Genomic DNA, 21708 nt, shown 5'->3' with positions numbered 1-21708 from the left:
GAGGGGGCTGCCAAGGGGGTGCGGAGTTCAGTGTTCACAAGATAATCTCAGCGGGTCCAGTAGAGAGTGCCCGGCACATGGAAAGTGCTGGAAAAATGGTCAAGCCTGACTAACCCGTCTAGTCCACCATGCCTGGGAAGGATGGACAGATGGTTGGGGAAGGGCTCCTTCTTCCCAGCTGAGAGTGGGGCCCGAGGCCCACCATTTCCAGGCAAAGTCCTACAGACTGCGCCGGGTGCCCCCCGCCCCCCACGGCCCGGCTCCTCCTCCAGAAGGAAAGACACGGAGGAGGAGGATGAGACGTCTGAGAAGTTGGCAAGTTGCAGGGCAGCGAGTGGATTTCTGAGAACCCCAGGTGCAGTTTAAGCTACAAATGAAAAATTATGGTGATGAGAAAGAAGGAATATTTGATGAGGCAGCCTTGGGGGAATTGGAACTTGGCTGATGTGCAAGGAGAGGCGGGCTGAGGGGGAGGCGGGGAGGGTGCGAGGCCCACGGCGGGGGCAAGGGAGGCATGGAGGCATGTGTGGGCGCGACCCTTGCGAGGTGCCCCCCTCGGCCTCACTCCCTCCCCGGTGCCCACTGCCGGCGGCAGGGCCCGCCTGGTTGGCCTAGTCACTGCACACCCCTGTGCCGCGCACACTGGGCGCCTGCTGGATGCTCCTGGAGCTGTTTCCTCGGGCCCCTGTGCCCTGCAGTCAAGGGCTCTGGGCCGGGCCCCCGCCCCCTGTAGTTGTGGGGTCTGCTTGCCCCCAGAGGCAGTCTGTTCCCCTCCCCTGGGTCTCCCAGGACACATCTGACCGCTGGAATGCTGCTGGGGTGAAGTTCCATGTTCCCAAGTTTGCCCTGAGAAGCCCCTGAAAGGCTCTCCTGAGCAGCCCTGTCCCGGTAAGGAAGCTGGCCCAGCCTTCCGAGGGTAGGGGCCCAGGAAGGGAGCCGTCCAGTGCTGCAGCCTCCAGAGGCGGCCCTGGGGGTGTCGGTGCAGGCGGGCTGGCACCGCTCCACTGCAGGGAACCGGGAGCCCCTCTGCCCGGTGCTCTGGGAAGCCCCCACCCCCAGCCCTCCCGACTCTGACCCCTGGGGGCATAACCATGGGCCCTCGCGGGTGGGTCTACAGCCCTCCATCACCTGGGCGGCTGGGAGCCAGGCAAGAGGCCCCGCTGAACTTGCCTTCGAGGGCCACGGTGCCATCCTCGCCCCACCCTCCCATCCTCTCAGGAGGACATTTGAGACTCAAGTCACACAGCTCCCGGAGGGCGGAGCCCAGCCTCACACCCAGACCCCCTGCGTCCCCTGTGACCCCAGGCCCTCATCCCCAGAGGCCTCAGCCACAGCCCTCCCTTCTCAGGCCACTTCTGCCTCCCACCTGCCCTCCCAGACCCCAGACCCCGGGCCCCCAGCCCCCTTTCCTCCACGCTGACCATCCCTGCCGCTGCGTCCTGACTCACCACGTGACCCGAGGCATCCAGGCGGCCTCTCTCTGAGAGCATGGCGGGGGGCACCCAAGACCTCCCTGCACGCCCTCCCCTGACTCTGTGGGCTCCGCGGCTGCTTATCGAGAGTGCATGGGGGACTTCCCTGGCGGTCAGTGGATAAGAATCCACCTGCCCACGCACAGGACACAGACCCCATCCCTGGCCCAGGAAGATTCCACGTGCCTCGGGGCAGCTAAGCCCGAGAGGGGCGCTGAAGCCTGTGCACCCTGGAGCCCATGCTCTGCAGCAAAAGAAGGACAGCAAGGAGGGGCCTGTGCCCCACAGCTAGAGAGCAGCCCCCGCTGGTCAGGACGAGAGAGAGCCCCGTGGCGATAAGACGCAGCGCAGCCAACGTTAAATCAGCTCGTGAACATTTTTAGAAGGAGCAGGCAGGGGCCCCTGGCGTCCCTGTGGTTAGGGTGCTGCTGAAGGCCCAGCTTCAGCCCCCAGTTGAGGAACTAATTCTTGCAGGCTGCACGGCAGGGCATGCCCCCCAAAAGCCTGGGGATTCAGGCCCTTGTACACCCACGGCCACAGCACCATTATTGCAGCCAAAACGTGGAACAGCCCCAGATGCCCATCAGTGAATGAACGGATAGCAAAGTGTGGTCCATCCGCACAACGGGATACGACTCCGCTCTGACAGAGGAAGGAGGTGCCGGCATCTGCTGCGAGATGGACCTGGAGGCAATGTGCTTGCTGAAGTCAGCCAGTAACAAGGGACAGACACTTTGTGAAGACATTCAGAGGCGGCCCCCGCTGCAGTCAAATCCATAGGGACAGAGAGTAGAGGCTGAGAGCCAGGGCCTGGGGGAGGGCGAGGGGGAGTCAGCGCGTAATGGGGGCAGAGATTTTGTTCCAAGTGAGGAAAATATTTCAGGTACGGATGGTGATGGTTACACAACGTTGTAAGTAACTTTAATGTCGCTGGATTGACATTTACAAATGGTTAAGATGGTGTAATAACTACTGTGTTCTATGTGTGTGCGCTAAGTCAGTCTGTCTGACTCTTTTGCGACCTCATGGACTGTAGCCCGCCAGGCTCCTCTGTCCATGGGATTCGCTAGGCAAGAACACTGGAGTGGGCTGCCATGCCCTCCTCCAGGGGATCTTCCCAACCCAGGGACAGAACCTGAGTTTCCTGCACTGGCAGGTGGGTTCTTCACCACTGGAACCACCTGCATTCTGAGTGTTTTGCCACAATTAACAGAGAGGGAACAGGGGACCGGCGCCACGCTGCTGGCTTCTGGTCCAGCCCAAAGACACTGGTGGCTTCTGCCTCCAGGACACTGCCTCCAGGCTCTGGGGGCCCTGGGCTGTCACATGAGAAGTCCAGCTCCTCCGGAGAGGCCACAGGTGAGAGCCCCAGCGGACAATCCCAGCTGAGCCCAGCCGTCCAGCCATCCCGGTCATGGTGCCAGGCACGTGAGTGACTCTGTCTGGGACCCACGAGACCGGCCCATCCCGGGCTGAGCGCCCCAGGCGGCCTCCAGTCAGCATCACGGAGAGCAGGAGGACCCGCTGAGCCCAGCCCGGCTCCTGCCCCACAGTCTCGCGCGGCAGCGAGTGTTGTCCCATGGTTTGCTACACAGCACGCGTAACGGGAACACGCAGCAGGACAGACAGTCCAGATGCTGACCCAGGGTGCGACTGACCCTCTCGCAGTGCCCAGAGCACGGGGACATCTGGGGGCATTCAGGTGAGTCAGAAACGCACTTCCCTCGGAGCTCTCCAGGGCAGCGACAGCGGCGACTCGAGGCAGCAGAGGAGCTCAGTGAGGGCACCCGGCCGGGGAGAAGGAAGGAGGGCCTCCTGCTGCAGCCTCTGGGCTCTGAGCTGGCCGGGACTCTCTGAGCCCCTTTCTCCATCCACGACGCGAGGACCATGAGACGCCACAGTGTCAGGAGGAGACGGTCCAGGACACAGAGGGTCACCAGCACCTGACGACATGCCCCTCACCTGTAGGAGGGGGCCGGCCCTGAGGGGTGCCCCACGGCGTTGCCCAGGGCCCTGCAGCAGAGAGAGCCACAGCCGCCCCCAGGGCGACCTGCATGGAGCCCTGCCCCCAACGGCTGCCCCTCCCCCGCCTCACCCCCCCCCACCCTGCACGCACCTCCTCAGAGTCTCTTCCTGGGGTTGGCTGGTGGGGTGTCCCCGAGTCTTTCCCAGGACGGCCCTGAAGCCTGTCTTGCAGGTCCGGGAATGGGGGTGGAAGCAGACAGGTCTGTAGGCGGCTCTTCAGTGGGGGCAGCTGTGCACGCTTGGACAAGTCACCTAACCTCTCTGGGCCTCAGCAAATCGATGTCTGTGGATGGAGGGCTTGGCTTCTGGGTCATTACCAGCCTCTTCCTCGCGTGGCCCTTGACAGGGGTCCCTGTGGGGCCTCTGGTGTGCCATGTGACTCGGCAGGCACTGCTTTCCCTCTCTGGGCCTCAGATTCCTCCAGGTTCAGCTGAGGGGTCAGCCTAAGCACCTGAGACCTGCTGAGCTCTTAGGACTGCGCTTATTCCCTGAGGAAGCTCTGTCTACGGGGCAACTCGGCTCTGCCCTGCTTCCTCCCCAGAAAGGATGGAAGGACAAGCTGGTCCTGGGTGCCTCCTGGGTGGGGAACGTGGGCGGGATCTTTGCCCCCACACCCCTCCCCACCCCGCCCCGCCTTGGCTCCTGCATCAGAGATGGGAATGATGGCCGCCCTCCCACCCTCCCGGCAGTCTCTGGGGCACCCCCACCCCGTGCCCACCTCCCGGGTGTGGTCACTGCAGCCCCTGGCCCAGGCCCTCCACCCCACCCAGAATGCGCCTGCTCTGGGCTGGAGAGCCTGCCGGCCGGGATGGGCAGCCCTGGGGTGACCCCATGCACCATCACGGGGGTGGGGCCCCCCGCCCACCCACCCCCGGCATGATTCACAGTGAGGTGGGCTGGGAGGACACAGGCCGGGCAGGAGGAGCCGGCCAGGCGTCTGACCCTAGGCCAGGAATGCGGCGAGCTGCCAGGGCCGCTCATCCTGGGCGGGCACCGCAGGGCCATCCATCATTCCCAGCTGCCCGGAGAGTGAGCCCAGCTCTGGGCACTGTGCCGGCCAGCTGGCCCCACCTGCCCTCCGTGTGACCTCGGTGTCCGCGGGCACCAGCCACTATGCAGCCCACCCCTGGGAGGTGCAACAAGAGGGAAGCTGGGTGTTCCCAGTGCCAGGGGAAATCCGAGGCTGGGGAGGGGTGCCTTAGGGTCCTCCTGGGGTCCTTATGCAAGGAGGGGGCTAAAAGGGGAGAGTGGGCCCCTCAGATGGCTCGTGGTAAACCATCCTCTTGCAATGCAGGATGTGGGACGCCCGGGTTCGATCCCTGGGTCGGAAGATCCCCTGGAGAAGGACTTGGCAGCCACTCCAGTGTTCTTGCTGGGAAATGGCGTGGACAGAGGAGCCTGGTGGGCTACAGCCCATGGGGTTGCAAAGAGTCGGACACGCCTGAGCGTGCACACACACACTGCGGGGAGGAGTGCAGGTGAGCAGGTCGCCTGAACTCACTTAGAACCGCCATTTTCATAAGTGGAGCTGCAGGTGGTCGAGAATGAGAGCAAGAATCAGAACCCGGGTCTGGACCCCCCACAGCATCCGCCTCCCCAAGACAGGCGGCACCTGGGCACCGGCCCCGCCCCCAACCGAGATGGCCACGCCCTCCCTGGGCGGCAGGGGCCCCTGCTCCCCGCCCCACCCCCTTGCTCAGAGCAGGGGAGGGGGTGGGGAGGGGGTGGGGAGGGGGTGGGGAGGGGGGCGGGAGGGGCCGTCACCCTGACAAAGCCACCTAGCCACCCTAATGAAGACCTCATGCACCTCCAGTGACACTTAGCAAATCCAGGCACAAATAAATAACCCCAGTGCAATTGAATCAACCTTCAAATGATCAGCACAGCTAAACAAATTATCCCTAGGCCGGACGAGATTAAAAGGCCGGGCAGCAGGCCGGGATCACGAGCAGGCGGCGTAATGAGTTTAAGCCAAATGCCCCTGTGTTTGTTTCTCTGGTTTCAGGCCGCTCTGCTCCCGAAGTGCAGGCCCTTGGGGGCCACAGCCCTGGGGGGCTGCTGAGGGACAGCAGACACGCGGCGGCGGGGGACAGACGGGAGCTGGGAGGCCTTCGGGTACAGGAGAGAAGCCCCTCCCGCTGGTGGAGCCACGTGCGACGTGCGGGGAGATGGGCCGGGGGCCGGCAGGTTCCCACCCCAGCCCTCACCCCGCGCCCCACAGCGCCACGGCCCACGTTGCATCCAGACCCCGGACACCTCTGCTGTGCCAGGCCATGCCCCAGAGAGTCCCCGGCCCCCAGCCCCATGCTGGGGTGCTGGGGTCTCCCTCAGACACACAGCGGGTGAAGAAGCCCCTCGATAGGCCCGAGGCCACGCAAGGCCTGTGTGTCGACAACCAGGCAGTCAGCCGTGAAGGTCACCGTCTCCAGCCGCGCTGGCTGAAGCCTGCTGTCCTCGCTCGTTTGGGGAGGGAAGGGATCGGCCAGCGGTGCTCAGGACCAGTGCTCACCCCCCAGAGTGCATGGCGGGCGGGGGGCCACAAAGGACTCGCTGGCGGCGGCTGACCCCCGGAGGGCCCAGCAGGACCGCAACCTGGGCGGATGTCAAGCCCCCACTGGGTGCCCCCGCACACCGGGAGTCTGACCGGTCGCACTGGAGGGTTGGCCAGGATGGAGGCGCGGTGCGGCCCGCCTGCCCCCGTTGGCGAGGACAAGGACAGACACGGCGCGCAGGAGCATGAGGCCCCTGCAGGAGCTGCGCTCACAGGGGTCCCTTGAGCGTCTCTACAGAAGTGCCTGCCGTGGCCGGGACGGGCCATGCCCTTCGTGGCGGGCGGGAGGAAGGCAGACTGAGTGTCAGCTGACGGGGTCAAGGGTCGGAGCTCATCGCTGGAGAGGCAGCAAGCGGGGCGGGCGGGCGAGCGGGGCCGCCGGCACCCCAGGAGGGACCAGAGACACACAGCTGCAGGCGCACAGGAGCACCCACGTGCAAACGCTCGCCCACGCGTGTCCGCACAGCGCACCGTCCCCAGCAGCCCTGCCAGCGCGCACCGTGCGGCTCTGCACAGGGGCGTGTTTTATTGTTCAGCAGCTCAGTTGTGTCCGACTCTCTGCAACCCCATGGACTGCACCCCGCCAGGCTCCCCTGTCCGTGGGATTCTCCGGGCAAGAACAGTGGAGTGGGTTGCCGTTTCCTTCTCCAGGTGATGTCCTGGAAAAGGCAAAACTGTGGGGACAGAGAAGAGCCGGGGGCCAGGGGGAGCTGGGGGCGGGGCACGGGGTCACAGTTATGGGTCGACACATGTATGTCAGAACTCAGGATGGCATGCCAAGGGCAGCCCCCGCATGGACATCACGCCTCAATTTTTTAAAGGACTGAACACCCGCTCTGAGAGTCCTGCTGTTCAGGGAAAGTCATGGCCCCGAGGGCCCCAAGGCTGAGCCCCGGGGGAGGCTTGTTCTCCGTCCCCCAGCAGCCCAGTCCTGTCTGAGTGATGCTCCGGGGCCACATCCAAGCAAGGGGCAGCTCGGACCCTGCAGCAGCCCCTGCAGAAAGCCTGGAGAGGCCCGCCCTCCCCGCGGAGTCTGCGCAGCTCAGGCTTCTGACCGTGGACAGCGGGGGAGGCACCTGGATTGCTCCCCTTCTCTCTGCAGCACCAGGAAGCACAAAGCTAAACCTGAGGCCAGTCTTAGTGAGCGTGGGGCCCAGAGGCCGGTGGGACCCACGGCCGAGACAGTCTTGTCCAGTGGGACTTCCTAGCGCTGAGGGCAATGCCCACACGGGGCTCACCCCACGGGCTCCCAGGTGTCAGGGCTGGACCTGAGCTTCCTGCTAGCCCTGCAGCCTGCGGCTCAGAGTCCAGGCCCCAGGACAAGCTCGGCAGGTGACTGTGGCATAAAGTACAGATGCTGACACCTCTGAAGGACAAAGAGCTTCGTCATCAGGTGGCTCCTTGGATGGGGAGAGAGGCAGAGAGGGAGGCGTGAGGAGGGGTGGGGGAGGGGTGGCGGGGAGGGAGGGAGGGGTGGGGGGAGGGAGGGAGGGGTGGGGGAGGGAGGGAGGGGTGGGGGAGGGAGGGAGGGGTGGGGGAGGGAGGGAGGGGTGGGGGAGGGGCCGGGGGAGGGAGGGGGGGCGCGGCGGGGAGGGAGGCGGAGAGCAGAGGCGGCCTCTGACCTCTGGGAAGACGCAGGATGGCTGCTGAGGTGGGAGGGCCTGAGGGGAGGAGGCGGACAGGGCCGGTCCTCCGCCCACACTGGGGTTGGCCGGTCCCTGCTCCACACGCTGAGCGAGTTCTGCGGCCTCTGCTGCCCCCCAGGGGTGTCTGCAGGTAACGCAGGGACTCCCCGCCCAGCTCCTCCGTCCCAGACCGTACTCAGACCCCAGCCTGGGTTCACCTGGGGCTCTGGGCGCGTCTGCACAGGACAAAACCCCCTGACGGCCAGCGGCACCTGTCCTTCCTTCCCCTTTGTACCTCTCTTCTGAAAGATGCTACAGATTCAAATGGGACAGAAATGCATGGCCGTGGAGGCCAGAAGTCCCGCCTAACCCTTGGCCCCCACCACCCCAGAAGGCCAGCGTCCCGACGGGCCTTTCCACCCGGCAGCGGCCCTGTGTCTCAGGACCTCGCAGCGTGTGCATCCGCGTCCTTGCGTTTCAGAGCTGTCTGCCTGGAGGAGCGTTCCCCCTGCGCTCGCAGCCTCCTGAAAGCCTCACCTGCTCCCTTTGTGGGGCGGGGCTTCTCCTGCTTCGGCCTGACGCTGCCTTGACCTGCAGCTGCTCGCTCGGCAGTGGCCTCTTGTCTGCAGTGAGGTGGTGGGCATCTGGGGGCCCTCAGACCAGCTCCCCGCAGAGGATGTCCACTGACTGAGCCAGCAAGCATTTCACCGCTGGATGGATGGAGAGGCGGGCGGAGAGTGCAGGGATGAATGTATGAATGGATGGACATACAGATGCGTGCACGGATCTGAAGGCTGAATGGTCTCCCACTGTAGGGACAGCCCGCGTGGGGTTTATCCGTTTGCCTGTCCATGGACACTTGGGTCGCTTCCACTCCTGGCTACAGGGAACGATCCCGCGGTGAGCATGCGTGTGCGTGTTGGCATATCACTTCAAGGCCCTGCTTTCAGTTTTCCTGGGTGGATCCACCTTGATCACATCATGATTCCGTGTTTTGAGGAAACGCCACATGGTTTTACCCAGCGACCGCACCATTTACAGCCCCCCGCCCAGCGCCCAGCGCCCAGCTCCCCCCCACGCCAGCCAACGCTTGTTCTCGCCACGTCTGTGCATACGTGAGCCACCCCAACGGGTGTGACGGCCCCGTTTAAAGGCAGTCACTGCCGGGAGGGGTGGGAGTGTCCGACTGCTTCTTTCTGCCCTTCGCGTGAACCATTTCCGTGCCCTTCTTTAATTTACAGAGCTGAGGGCTCACTCCTGACACACAGACCTGAGTGTAGGCGAGCGCTCAGCCACCATCACACTCGGGACACGGCAGATCCGTCCTCCCCCGGGCGTCCCCCATTTTCATTCAAGCCTGCTCCTCACCCCCGCCCTGCAACCCCTGACCCCTACAGAATCCTGCCTTTTCCAGAACGTCGCCCGAGCTGACTGAAGAGCACACTGCCTGGGATGCTTGGCTCCCTTCCTGGCTGTTCTTGAGGTCCATCCCGCCATCAAAAGCCCCGATAACTCCGTCCTTCCTGTCAGAGAGCAGTGCTCCGTCCGCAGATGTACACAGCTTGTCGTCTGTTCGCCTGCTGGAGACAGCCGGGTCTTATTCGGGTTTTGGTCAGTGCGAACGCCTGTGTGCAGGCATTGGTATGGGCATGATGTCTGTGTCTCCCAGGTAAACACCAACGTGTTAGGGAGTCGTGTGGCAGGCGCGTGTTCACCTCTGTGAGGAGCAGCCACACTGCTTTGTAAGGTGCCCGTCCTGCTCAGCAGCCCCAGCAGTGGTGCAGGGGGGCCCCAACTGCTCCGAGGTCCCGCCAGCACTTGGCGTGGCGAGTCCCTGCGGAGTTCACCGTGTGTCTTGCTGGAGATGCTCTAGTAGCCACATCTCTTGCAGTCATCGGCCCACACTGACTCACAGAACTGCAGATGCTGGATTTGGAAAAGCCTTCAAACTCTTCTGAGTCCAGTCCCCTCAGCGCAGACACCGTAGCACAATCATTACCCCCAGTGACCGTCCGGCCTCAGCACCTCCGGAGGGAGCAGTCCCTGTGCTGTGCCCAGTCTGCCTTCCCAGACCCTCCGCGGGGTACAGGCCCCCAGCCCAGCGCGCAGATGCAGAACGGCCTTCAGAAGGTGAGCCTGCCTCTGACCTCCCCAGACAGCTCCACGCCCTCCCTGCTTGGATGAGACCAACGCCGGGTTCCCCATCGCAGGCCCGGAGCTCAGAGGATGGATCAGAGGCACCGGGAGGCCACCCAGTCAGTTTGCCCATTTTCAGTTCAGTTCCGTTCAGTCGCTCAGTTGTGTCTGACTCTTTGCGACCCCATGAATCGCAGCACGCCAGGCCTCCCTGTCCATCACCAACTCCCGGAGTTCACTCAGACTTGCGTCTATCGAGTCCGTGATGCCATCCAGGCATCTCATCCTCAGTCGTCCCCTTCTCCTCCTGCCCCCAATCCCTCCCAGCATCAGAGCCTTTTCCAGTGAGTCAACTCTTCACATGAGGTGGCCAAAGAACTGGAGTTTCAGCTTTAGCATCATTCCTTCCAAAGAAATCCCAGGGCTGATCTCCTTCAGAATGGACTGGTTGGATCTCCTTGTAGTCCAAGGGACGCTCAAGAGTCTTCTCCAACACCACAGTTCAAAAGCATCAATTCTTCAGGGCTCAGCCTTCTTCACAGTCCAACTCTCACATCCATACATAAACACAGGAAAAACCATAGCCTTGACTAGACGGACCTTAGTCGGCAAAGTAATGTCTCTGCTTTTGAATATGCTATCTAGGTTGGTCATAACTTTTCTTCCAAGGAGTAAGTGTCTTTTAATTTCATGGCTGCAATCACTATGTGCAGTGATTTTGGAGCCCAAAAAAACAAAGTCTGACACTGTTTCCACTGTTTCTCCATCTATTTCCCATGGAGTGATGGGACCAGATGCCATGATCTTCGTTTTCTGAATGTTGAGCTTTAGGCCAACTTTTTCACTCTCCTCTTTCACTTTCATTAAGAGGCTTTTTAGTTCCTCTTCACTTTCTGCCATAAGGGTGGTGTCATCTGCATATCTGAGGTTATTGATATTTCTCCCGGCAATCTTGATTCCAGCTTGTGTTTCTTCCAGCCCAGCGTTTCTCATGATGTACTCTGCATATAAGTTAAATAAGCAGGGTGACAATATACAGCCTTGACGTACTCCTTTTCCTATTTGGAATCAGTCTGTTGTTCCATGTCCAGTTCTAACTGTTGCTTCCTGACCTGCATACAGATTTCTCAAGAGGCAGGTCAGGTGGTCTGGTATTCCCATCTCTTGAAGAATTTTCCACAGTTTATTCTGATCCACACAGTCAAAGGCTTTGGCATAGTCAATAAAGCAGAAATAGATGTTTTTCTGGAACTCTCTCGCTTTTTCTATGATCCAGCGGATGTTGGCAATTTGATCTCTGGTTCCTCTGCCTTTTCTAAAACCAGCTTGAACATCAGGAAGTTCACGGTTCACGTATTGCTGAAGCCTAGCTTGGAGAATTTTGAGCATTACTTTACTAGCATGTGAGATGAGTGCAATTGTGCGGTAGTTTGAGCATTCTTTGGCATTGCCTTTCTTTGGGATTGGAATGAAAACTGACCTTTTCCAGTCCTGTGGCCACTGCTGAGTTTTCCAAATTTGCTGGCCTATTAAGTGCAGCACTTTCGCAGCATCATCTTTCAGGATTTGAAACAGCTCCACTGGAATTCCATCACCTCCACTAGCTTTGTTTGTGTGATGCTTTCTAAGGCCCACTTGACTTCACATTCCAAGATGTCTGGTTCTAGGTGAGTAACCACACCATCGTGATTATCTGGGTCGTGAAGATCCTTTTTGTACAGTTCTTCTGTGTATTCTTGCCACCTCTTCTTAATATCTTCTGCTTCTGTTAGGTCCATACCATTTCTGTCCTTTATTGAGCCCATCTTTGCATGAAATGTTCCCTTGATATCTCTAATTTTCTTGAAGAGATCTCTAGTCTTTCCCATTCTGTTGTTTTCCTCTATTTCTTTGCATTGATCACTGAGGAAGGCTTTCTTATCTCTCCTTGCTCTTCTTTGGAACTCTGCATTCAGATGGGTATATCTTTCCTTTTCTCCTTTGCTTTTCACTTCTCTTCTTTTCACAGCTATTTGTAAGGCCTCCCCAGACAGCCATTTTGCTTTTTTGCATTTCTTTTCCATGGGGATGGTCTTGATCCCTGTCTCCTGTACAATGTCACGAACCTCATTCGATAGTTCATCAGGCACTCTATCTATCAGATCTAGGCCCTTAAATGTATTTCTCACTTCCACTGTATAATCATAAGGGATTTGATTAGGTCATACCTGAATGGTCTAGCGGTTTTCCCTACTTTCTTCAATTTGAGTCTGAATTTGGCAATAAGGAGTTCATGATCTGAGCCACAGTCAGCTCCTGGTCTTGTTTTTGTTGACTGTATAGAGCCTCTCCATCTTTTGCTGCATAGAATATAACCAATCTGATTTCGGTGTTGACCATCTGGTGATGTCCATGTGTAGAGTCTTCTCTTGTGTTGTTGGAAGAGGGTGTTTGCTATGACCAGTGCATTATCTTGGCAAAACTCTATTAGCATTTGCCCTGCTTCATTCCATATTCCAAGGCCAAACTTGCCTGTTACTCCAGGTGTTTCTTGACTTCCTACTTTTGCATTCCAGTCCCCTATAATGAAAAAGACATCTTTTTTGGGTGTTAGTTCTGAAAGGTCTTGTAGGTCTTCATAGAACCGTTCAACTTCAGCTTCTTCAGCGTTACTGGTTGGGGCATAGACTTGGATAACTGTGATATTGAATGGTTTGCCTTGGAGACGAACAGAGATCATTCTGTCGTTTTTTAGATTGCATCCAAGTACTGCATTTCAGACTCTTCTGTTGACCATGAAGGCTACTCCATTTCTTCTGAGGGATTCCTGCCTGCAGTAGTAGATGTAATGGTCATCTGAGTTAAAGTCACCCATTCCAGTCCATCTTAGTTCGCTGATTCCTAGAATGTCGACGTCCATGAGGAAATGGAGGCCCAGAGCACGGAAAGGCACTGTCCGTGGTTGTCGGACGTTAGTGCCGAGGCCCAGGCCCAGGGCTTCCTCCTACCCCATCCCCGCGCCTACCCACCACCCTGGAGCCCTGTCTCACACCCCTACTAGAAGACACTCCAGCTTGGCCAGCCTTTATCAAAGGCGTACGCTGGCTTTCTGTCCTCTCCCTGTAAGAGAGGAGAGGACGAGCAATGACCAGCCTGGCAGGCTCTGTCGTTCAGCTCGACACGGGCGACAAGATGGCTTCTCACCAGGGGAAGTAACTTCTTAAAATGTTGAAAGAAAGGCTTTCAGAAATTGCACTTGGATTAGGGTTTCCTTTATTAAAGAACTAAACAAACAGTGCAAGATATGAGTACAAGGAAGTTTTCAGTGTCTCTAACGGGGGCAGGAAGCTTCACTCCAGGAACAGAAATTCTGAAGCCTGACTGAGTTCGGCAGAAAACAAGGCGACGAGCTAAACTCTTCACTCCCCGCCCTGCTGAAACGAGGTCTGAGAACAGAGGGTTTTCTTTGTGTTTACCATGTGACATTAAATAAAAATACTCCTGCTGACATAAAGCTCCAAAGCTGGGGCACCGCTAGGTCACGCAGCGGGCACCCGGCCGGAGAGACGGCACCGGCCTCCCCAGGCAAATGCTGCTTCCACTGCGGGCCTGCGGAAGAGGATTTATGCCCTTTCGGGGGAAACACTCGCCGGACCCTTATAAACTGGGCTCGGTGTCTATGGTGTTTGTTTCCCTCAGGAAAATTCAGAATTTCAGGGAGTCCCAGGGTTTTGTTCCTGCAATAAAATACATGTGATTTTCAATGGGTGCCTTTAATCTTTGTATCCTTCCCCCTCCCTCCCTAGTTCGTAAAAAATTCATGGTTCACCATCTTTTCCCAGATAACTGGGTGCAGTGAGAGGTCGCTTCTGGGTCCCAGAGCCTCCTGGCTGGAACTGTGTCATTTCCATGCTGCTACTTAGTCAAGGCTCTTTGCAGCCGCCGAGCGGGGGCGCCCCACACCACACAGGTAACTGCCGGGCACGCGGCCACACCTGGAGGCTAGGCTGCACCCTGCTGAGGGCAGACAAGGAGCAGGGGCAGGCTGGGGGTAACAACCGGGGTCCGCAAGCACGAAGGCGCTCCACCCTTGGCCCCAGGGCTGCCGGGTGGCCAGAGGTCTGCAGACACCCTGAGGCTGACCGTGGTTGCCACGCTGGCTCTCTCGGCCCCACAGCTCTTGTGCCTGCTTCTGAATGCACGTCCTGCTTCAGCAAGAGGCGGCTTCTGCGTCATCGCAGCCTTTCTCCAGAGAGGGGGCCATGGCATCAGGACTTCACGGCCCCGACGGTCCCTAGGATGCTGCTCTGATACCAGACTCGGCATCGAGGGGAATCAGGGACCGAGCCTCTCCTGGTCTTTCTGCTTCTTGCAAGGCCTGGCGCATGGAGTGGCTGGTGTCACGGATCACGCGAGGGCCTGTGCGCAGGGCACTGCCAGTGACACTCAATGACTCATGAGGGGAAGGGGACCCTAAGCGCCTCGTACGGGACAGGCCCTAAAGGAGGCCCTTCTGCAAGTGGGATGTCACTTAATACTCCCAAGTGTTGAACGAGCAAGAATGGGTTCCTCCAAGGGGGAAAAGCACTGACCCAGGCCACAGCACAGATGAGCCTCGAACGCCGAGGGAGGAGGCCAGACATGACAGGCCACAGAACCTCAGCCCATCCGCAGGAAACGCTGAACCAGGACAGGATGAGCCGCAGAAGCAGAAAGTGGATGAGCGGCTGCCAATGGGAAGTCCTGAATATTCTGTCAGTCCACTCACAACCTCTTCTTTGACGCATATTATTTAGGAGTATTGTTTGAGCTCCTAGATACATGGGTTAATGCTTTTGCGTTAACTTTTCCTTTTCTTTTTTTGACGGACCCACACGGCTTGCAGGATCTTAGTTCCCCGACCAGGAACCGAACCCACAGCAGTGAAAGCTCCGAGTCCTAATCACCGGACAGCTGGGGAACTCCTGACATTAACTCTTTTTAAAAACAGTGGCTGATTCGAGGACAGGCGCGTGACCCGGGATGGTCTAAGGAGATTCGGTCACGGGACTTGCGCTGGGGGCCCAGCCCATCCACGGGTGGGGCCCGCGCCTGCAGAGCTGAGAGGTGGAGGGGGACGTCGGGGCTCTGGTCTTCTCTGTACAAGCCCGTCTGCTCTCCTTTTGGGCAGAAGATGGTTTCACATCTGTGTCTGCCACCTACACTTGAAAAAAACCCTAGCGGATGCAGCTTGCTCACTCACTCGAAGATCTCTATGACCTAAATGTAACGAAATCCCTGCCTCTGATGGCTGTGTCTCAGGCCTGTGTCACAGAAGTGATCTGCAACGGCTGCGACCCAGACTGGCCGAGAGAAGTGAGAGCAAGCATCGTTCATGCAGGTAGAGTGGCTCTGGGACTTCCCCGGTGGTCCAGTGGTTAGCACTCAGCGTTTTCACTGCTGCAGCCCCAGGCTCAACTGCTCGTCAGGGAAGTGAGATCCCGAAAGCCAGGAGGTGCAGTCAAATAAGTAAAGGGGTTCCACTAACTGCCGCGTCTCATAAAAGTTTAGCGGGGTGTTGCCTCTACAAGACCGAGACAACCCTGGCAATGCCTTACCTGTTCCAAGACGGCAATACCCGGAAGTCCTGCTGGTCCAGGTGTCAGCTGCCTGAGTGCCTGTGGTCGGAGGCTGCAGAGGAAAAGAGGCCTTGTCACAACACAAGGGGTTTCATGAACGAATTGACTATTTGCATAACTGGGCTCCGCTCAGGCATCCCTCACTGTGTAGCTCCAGAATCTACTTCTCTCCACCTCTTTCTCTTGTCTCTCTCTCTCTCACACACACACCCCCAACACTGAACGCCCTGGGAATCGTGTTGTGAGGCTGCGGAAGTGCGGTGCAGATCAAGTCAGATTGTAAACCTTGCAAAAGATGCAACATTTCAGAAAGTCCATAAACGAAATGCTGAGGGATGTTCAGACCTGGCCCAAAGCCATTGGCAAGTGTGGGAGGGCCTGACTGCAACTGAGACCAGGGAACTGACAGAGCTGGTGTCGGGCTGGGGCTCCGACTGTGAGTGACCTGGACAGCAAAGGGCTAGGAGAGGCTCCTGGGGAAATGGATGGCGAGCGTATGTATCTCAGCACAACGGACACTTTTTATGACCGAGCTGAGGAAACCATACACGACGTGAAGGGGAACGTGGAGAGCAAGCGTTCAACTTGTTGGAAAGATTATGACCTGCCAAACCCGCACCAGACTGATTCTTCGCTGGTTCTACAACTCATCACTGCAGGAAGAACCGAAATGTCCCTGAACCCAAGACACATTCAAGACACTCCCCTCCTTTATTTTCAAGGTAAATTCTCAAACTCTTCTGCCCCACTGACCTCATTACTGCGTCACCCCCATTTCCAGCGAGTTCACCTAAGGGACGGATCTTTCTTTCCAGTTCGAGTCTCATCTTGCACTCAAGCAGTCGAGGGCAGGCGGTGACCTCCCGCTCCGACATTGTAACTGTGTAAATTCTGCTCACACACCCACTCAGGCCACCAGGAAGCCCCCCGCCTTGACGGCCATCGCCGCGGTCTGGGACGGCTGTCACCTCATGTGTCCTCCACACTCAGTCTTCACCAAAGATCTAAACCAAAGACACCATCATAAAAACAGTATCCAGCTTAGGGACCTCCCTGGGAGTCCAGTGAGACTAAGAGCTCACCTTCCAGCACAGAGGCTGTGGGTTCTATCCCTGGTCAGGAAGCTAAGATCCCACAAGCCTCACAGCCAAAAATCCAAGACATAAAACGGAAGTAATGTTACAACAAATTCAACAGAGACTTAAAAAACGGTCATCAAAAAGAGTCTTTAAAAAACTATCTACTTTGTTCTTCAGCATCTCTTTAACAAAAGCAATAAGCTTATTCCAGACTTCTGGGGTTGTTTTGTTTTGGGTGGGGTTTTTTTCAGGGGGTCAGATTTCTTGTACCTATTTGCCTTCAGAGAGAGAATGCATGAATTGGTAAATAAAAGTAAATGAACCTTTTACAGGTTTCACACGGCAATACATTGGCAATTGGCTTTTAAGGCATGTGCGGATGGATGGGTTTTTAAATTTAGAGCCAACAAAAACCTAGACCCTCCTGAGAAACTGTATGCCTCTTCTTTTGAATATTCGAACCATGAAACTCCTAATCTTTCCCTTGGTGAACTGGCTGCAAAAAAGCTCAAAATACAAGGTTTCTCTTCACTTCTACGTCTGTCTTGATCATGTTTTGCAGGCAAGCCTTTTGCTTTCATGCCACCAGAAATCACTGTGCACGGAGCATGTTTCATTTGACATAACCTGGATTGTGCATGGAGTTATTAAACCCTGAGAAAAAGCAGTAAGGATAGGAGGGTGCCACCCAGGGCTTCCCAGGTGGTTCAGCGGTAAAGAATCTGCCTGCTGAGGCAGAAGGCACAGTTTCAATCCCTGGGTCAGGAAGATCCCCTGGAGGAGGAAATGACAACTCACTCCGGTATTCTTGCCTGGGAAATCCCATGGACAGAGGAGTCTACTGGGCTAGTCCACGGGGTCGCAGAGAGCTGGACATGACAACAGGGCTTCCTAAGGGGTTAAGTGATGTGGACAGACCAGGCCGGGGGGAGCCTTCCTTGAAAGGCTGTCAGGAAGCCGGACAGGTTTCGGAGGGGGTGTTCATCTCTTCAGCGAGAGGCTCAAGACTGATTACTGGAGAGTCAGCACAAGACCCCCCCTCTGCCAACATCACTTCAGCTCAGAGAGAGAGAGATGCACGCGGGGGTGGGGGCTCTAAGGCCCCTGGGGGACCAGAAGCCATCCTGCTGCAGGACAGCACTGCCCCCGCTAGTCCCCTTACCTGGGCGTGCGCATCGTGAGACCAGTAATCAAGAGTAAGTTTCGGAAGCCCAGATCCCGCCCCTCTCAGCTCTGTGACCTTGGGCAAGTCCTGTGAGCCTGAACATACGGTCTCTACAACGGGGATGGTAACGTGTCTACTCAGCGGGGTTGAGATTAAGACACATCACTGTAGGAAAGCACTTGGCACAACTCCTGGCACACACTAAGTGCCAAATTAATGTCAGCTGTCATCATCCCCTCGGCCGTGGACGGCTGGCCCGGAGGGGCATTCGAGGGTAGAGGCTCCTGGAACCACCTAGAGGGGTTTGCGGGCCTTAGTCAGGGAGCTCCCTAGAGGCCCAGTGGTTAAGACTCCGCACCTCCAACGCAGCAGACGTGGGTTCAATCCCTGGTCAGGGAACTAAGGCCCCACATGCCGCGTGGTGCAACCAAAAGCGTTTGCTGCAATCTCAGTAACTTTCGAACATACGCATTTTCCGTGTGGGCCTTCGTTGCCGCGAGGACTTCTCTCTCGCTGCAGCGAGCGGCGGGTGCTCTCCAGAGCGGCGGGTCTCTCTAGGGCGGCGGGTCCTCTACTCTCTAGGGCAGCGGGTCTCTCTAGAGCAGCGGGTATTTTACTCTCTAGAGCGGCGGGTGCTCTCTAGCCGCGGTGCGTGGGCTTCTCACTGTGGTGGCTTCTCTCCTTGTGGGTTTCGGAGTACAGGCTAAGAAGCTGTGCACAGGCGGAGCTGCCCCGCGGGATGTCGACTCTTTCCGGACCACAAATTGAACCTGTCTCCTGCACTGGCAGGCCGATTCTTTACCACTGAGCCCCAAGGAAGCCCGCGAAAGATTTTTTTTTTTTTTAAAGGCTTTTTTTACTGCCAGGCAGAGCGTACTGACAAAGATTCTCTCCTAGACCAGACTCTACTCCCTGAACTGGTTTTAAAAACACTCTCCGCCACATTTTATTCATTTAATCTTGGCTGCACAGGGCCTCCACTGCAGCGCTCGGGCTTGGCTGCAGGATGTGGGCGCCCATTCCCCGACCTGGAGCGGAACCCTGCGCTGGGAGCAAAGTGTCAGCCACTGGCCCACCAGGGAAGCCCTCTGAACTCTTTCCCAACCAGGCGCTCACTTCTGGACTTCTGTGATGTCTCTGCATCTTCCAGTCTTAGCAAGAACTGCTCCCCCGGTCCCGCATGTCTGGTAACCAGTTCCTCGTCCCCCACCGTCCCCCAGGTGGTCTGAAGCGCCCCTGGCCTGCCTCCAGCAGGAGCTCTCCTGGGTTTCCCTGCCTAGAAACCCCCCATCCCCCTTCCCTTAGTGACTGCCCGCCCACTGACCCTCTCCTGATCCTGGGCTGTAGACCCCCCTGGTTCCTGCTGCTCTAAGTGAAAAGAAGCAAAGAATGTTGCGACCTACAAGCCGTCACATCGCAGCTGCCCGACGGTGCACCCTGAGGGGACTCGGGGTGAGAAAGCACCCCAGGAAGCTGAGGTGCACATCAAAGGAACGTAGGAAAGCGCTGAATTCCTGGAGATGCCTGGTTTTCCTGTATTAAGCAACCTTCTGACTTTCGGACTACCCGGTCTTTGTCGCAAAAACCGTATATACCCTGGCCCCTCCCTCACCTCTTTGGGGCAGTCCCTCAGTTATCTGGGATGCTGCGTCCTGGGCCTGAGTCCTCAGTTTTCTCCAAGGAATAAAACAAAACTCCCGACTTTTAGGTCGTGCGTTTTTTTTCAGTCAACAGGCATTTGGGATGAACCCAGAGGGTCCCACACTGAGGCCTCTTGCGCCCTACATCAAGGGTCCTGACTGGGATGTTTTCGGCGCTTAAACTGGCGTCCGGCCCTGCTTCTCTCAGCTCCCCGTGCTTCCCTGAAGGTCCTGGAACCCATGGCCAAGGGGCCAGAAACCCCGTTTCTGAGGCTCCTCAACCACAGAGCTGCAGGGTCTCCCTCAGGAGGGCGCGAGGACGCCCTTCTGGAGAAGTCAGGCGCCCCTCGCCTGAGGGCCAGGGGCCGAGAGGCCCACGGGTTGGTGCTGCAGCCTCTTTCCGCAAACATGGCGCCCAGTCTTTCCGCCCGGGCGCGCGGAACCCCACAGCGCAGAGTCCCGAGGCCGCAGCAGGAGCCGGAAGTCCCGCAGGCTGCACTTCCGGCGGGGGGAGGGCTCGGCGCTCGCGGGGCGGGGCCTGTCGGGGACGGGCCCGCGGAGCCTGCGTGCGTCACTTCCGGGCGCGGCGCGGTGAGCGCGGGCGGCATGGCGGGTGGCGGGGTAGTGGGCGTCCCGCGCGGCTGGAGCCGGGCGGAGAGGCTGGGCGCCCGGGGGCGCCGCCCGGCCCCCGCCCTCTTCCCCGCGCTGGGGTCGTTTTGCTGCTGCTTCTGTGGGACCGACGGTTTCTCAAAACGCAGAAAACGATTAGTGGGCGGACCGGAGGGGCGGCGGAGGCGCTGCCCTGCTCTGCCGGGTTTCCGAAGCTGCGGCGCCTTCTCCCCTGCGAGGGCGGGCCGCCGGGACTCAGGGAGCGCCCTCGGGGTGGGGTGGGGCCCCCGCGCGGGGAGGGATTGTCCTCGTCTGCCTCCACAGGGAGAAGCGTACTTTGACATCCAGCCTGTGTGTGTCTGAGTGAATCCAGAAAGTTCCGGGCGAATAAAGCCTGTGTGGGCGAACAGACAGGCTTGTGAATGGGCCAACTTGTGTTTCTCTTTTGATACCAAATAGTGTTTATTCTGGAGCTCCCAGGCTATCTGCCATTGACTGATTTCCTTTTTTGTTTTTTTCCTTAACATAAATGAAAGGTGCCATTGAGCAGACTCAGCCATGGAAGGTAAACCATTGTTGACATCCAAGCAGAAGACTGCAGTGGTGTGTGGAGTCCCCACTCAGGTGGTCTGCACAGCCTTCAGCAGTCACATCCTGGTGGTTGTGACCCAGCTGGGGAAGATGGGTACCTTGGTCTCCCTGGAACCCAGCAGTGTGACTGGTGACATCGGCAAGCCTGTGCTGACCACTAAAGTCCTCCTCGGGAAGGATGAGGTAATGTGGTTGGGAAGGGCTCCCAGTGCCCGTGCTTTGTCAGGATGTGGAGCATCTGGAGGCAAGCACAGGCCCCGTCCCCCGCCACCTCAGCCCAGGGCAGCACTGTGCGAGGCCCCCAGATAATTTGAGGGTGTCCGCCTGCTGCGTGCAGCCCGTCGGCATTTTATCAGACAGATGCGCAGAGGCAGTGATTCTGTAACGCAAGCCTCATGGTGGTGAGTTCCTGTTCTGCCCCGTTCTGGAAAGATCATCTGTGAGGTCTGACAGCGTTTCCCTCTGTGGACTCTCACGGCCCTTTCAGTAGAGATAAGCAGGAGAGAGAGGAGCCGGGAAGCTGGCCTGGGCTCCTGAGAGGTACTGGGTGAAGGCAGTTAAAGAGGCCTTCTCCCCTTGCCCTTGTCAGCCCCTCGTCCATGTCTTCGCAAAGAACCTGGTGGCGTCTGTGTCTCAAGAAGCTGGAAACAGAGCCGTTCTCCTCGCCCTGGCCATGAAGGACAAGAGCATGGAGGCGGTGAAGGGCCTGAAGGAGGTGATCCAGACGTGCCAGGTGTGGTGACGCTGGAGTGGCCACCCCTGCCGCCCGGGAGGCCCTGCGGCAGCTCAGACGCCTCGAGGCTCTGAAGGCGCTCCTTTAGTTAGGCGGAGGCGCTCTCTGGCTGTGGCCCTTGGAGCTGGAAGAAACAGACACCTCAGGCTGACGTTGGTTTGGAGGCCGACGGCTCCTGTGCGGGGAGGACAGGAAGCGTGTCCTGAGACAGTTGTGCGTCCTCCCCAGGCCCAGAGAGCCCCTCGCGTGTGAGAGCTGACGAATGAGTCATGGCCCTCAGTTGTCGGGGGGGGGGGGGGGGTTTATTATTAAAAATAAATGCGTATCCCCAAATACCTTACCATTCTTCTTAACGACGCTGAGAAACGTCAGGCACTCGATACGCGTTCACTGCAGTGAACGGCCGAGGGAAGGAAAACCTATTTGGCGAAAGCTCGATCAGAGGTTCATGTGGTGAGATGGTTCCAGGAGCTGACTCTGCCCCT

The 21708-nt window shown here is 58.1% G+C and overlaps 1 protein-coding gene across 1 annotated transcript; it reads left to right on the top strand.

Annotated features, from left to right (window-relative positions):
• Window positions 1-19970: 19970 nt before the first annotated feature.
• Window positions 19971-21488, top strand: PSMG3 (proteasome assembly chaperone 3). The gene is made up of 2 exons (XM_068968938.1): window positions 19971-20673; window positions 21080-21488. Exons 1-2 carry the CDS (start codon window positions 20458-20460, stop codon window positions 21230-21232), a joined length of 369 nt encoding a protein of 122 aa, XP_068825039.1. The 5' UTR covers window positions 19971-20457; the 3' UTR covers window positions 21233-21488.
• The last annotated feature ends 220 nt before the right edge of the window (window positions 21489-21708 follow it).

Source organism: Capricornis sumatraensis, chromosome 3 (genome assembly GCF_032405125.1).
Source record: "Capricornis sumatraensis isolate serow.1 chromosome 3, serow.2, whole genome shotgun sequence".
In the NCBI taxonomy this organism is placed as follows: domain Eukaryota; kingdom Metazoa; phylum Chordata; class Mammalia; order Artiodactyla; family Bovidae; genus Capricornis; species Capricornis sumatraensis.
The sequence above is the reverse complement of the archived record's forward strand: the minus strand, read 5'-3'. Positions and strand labels throughout refer to the sequence as shown.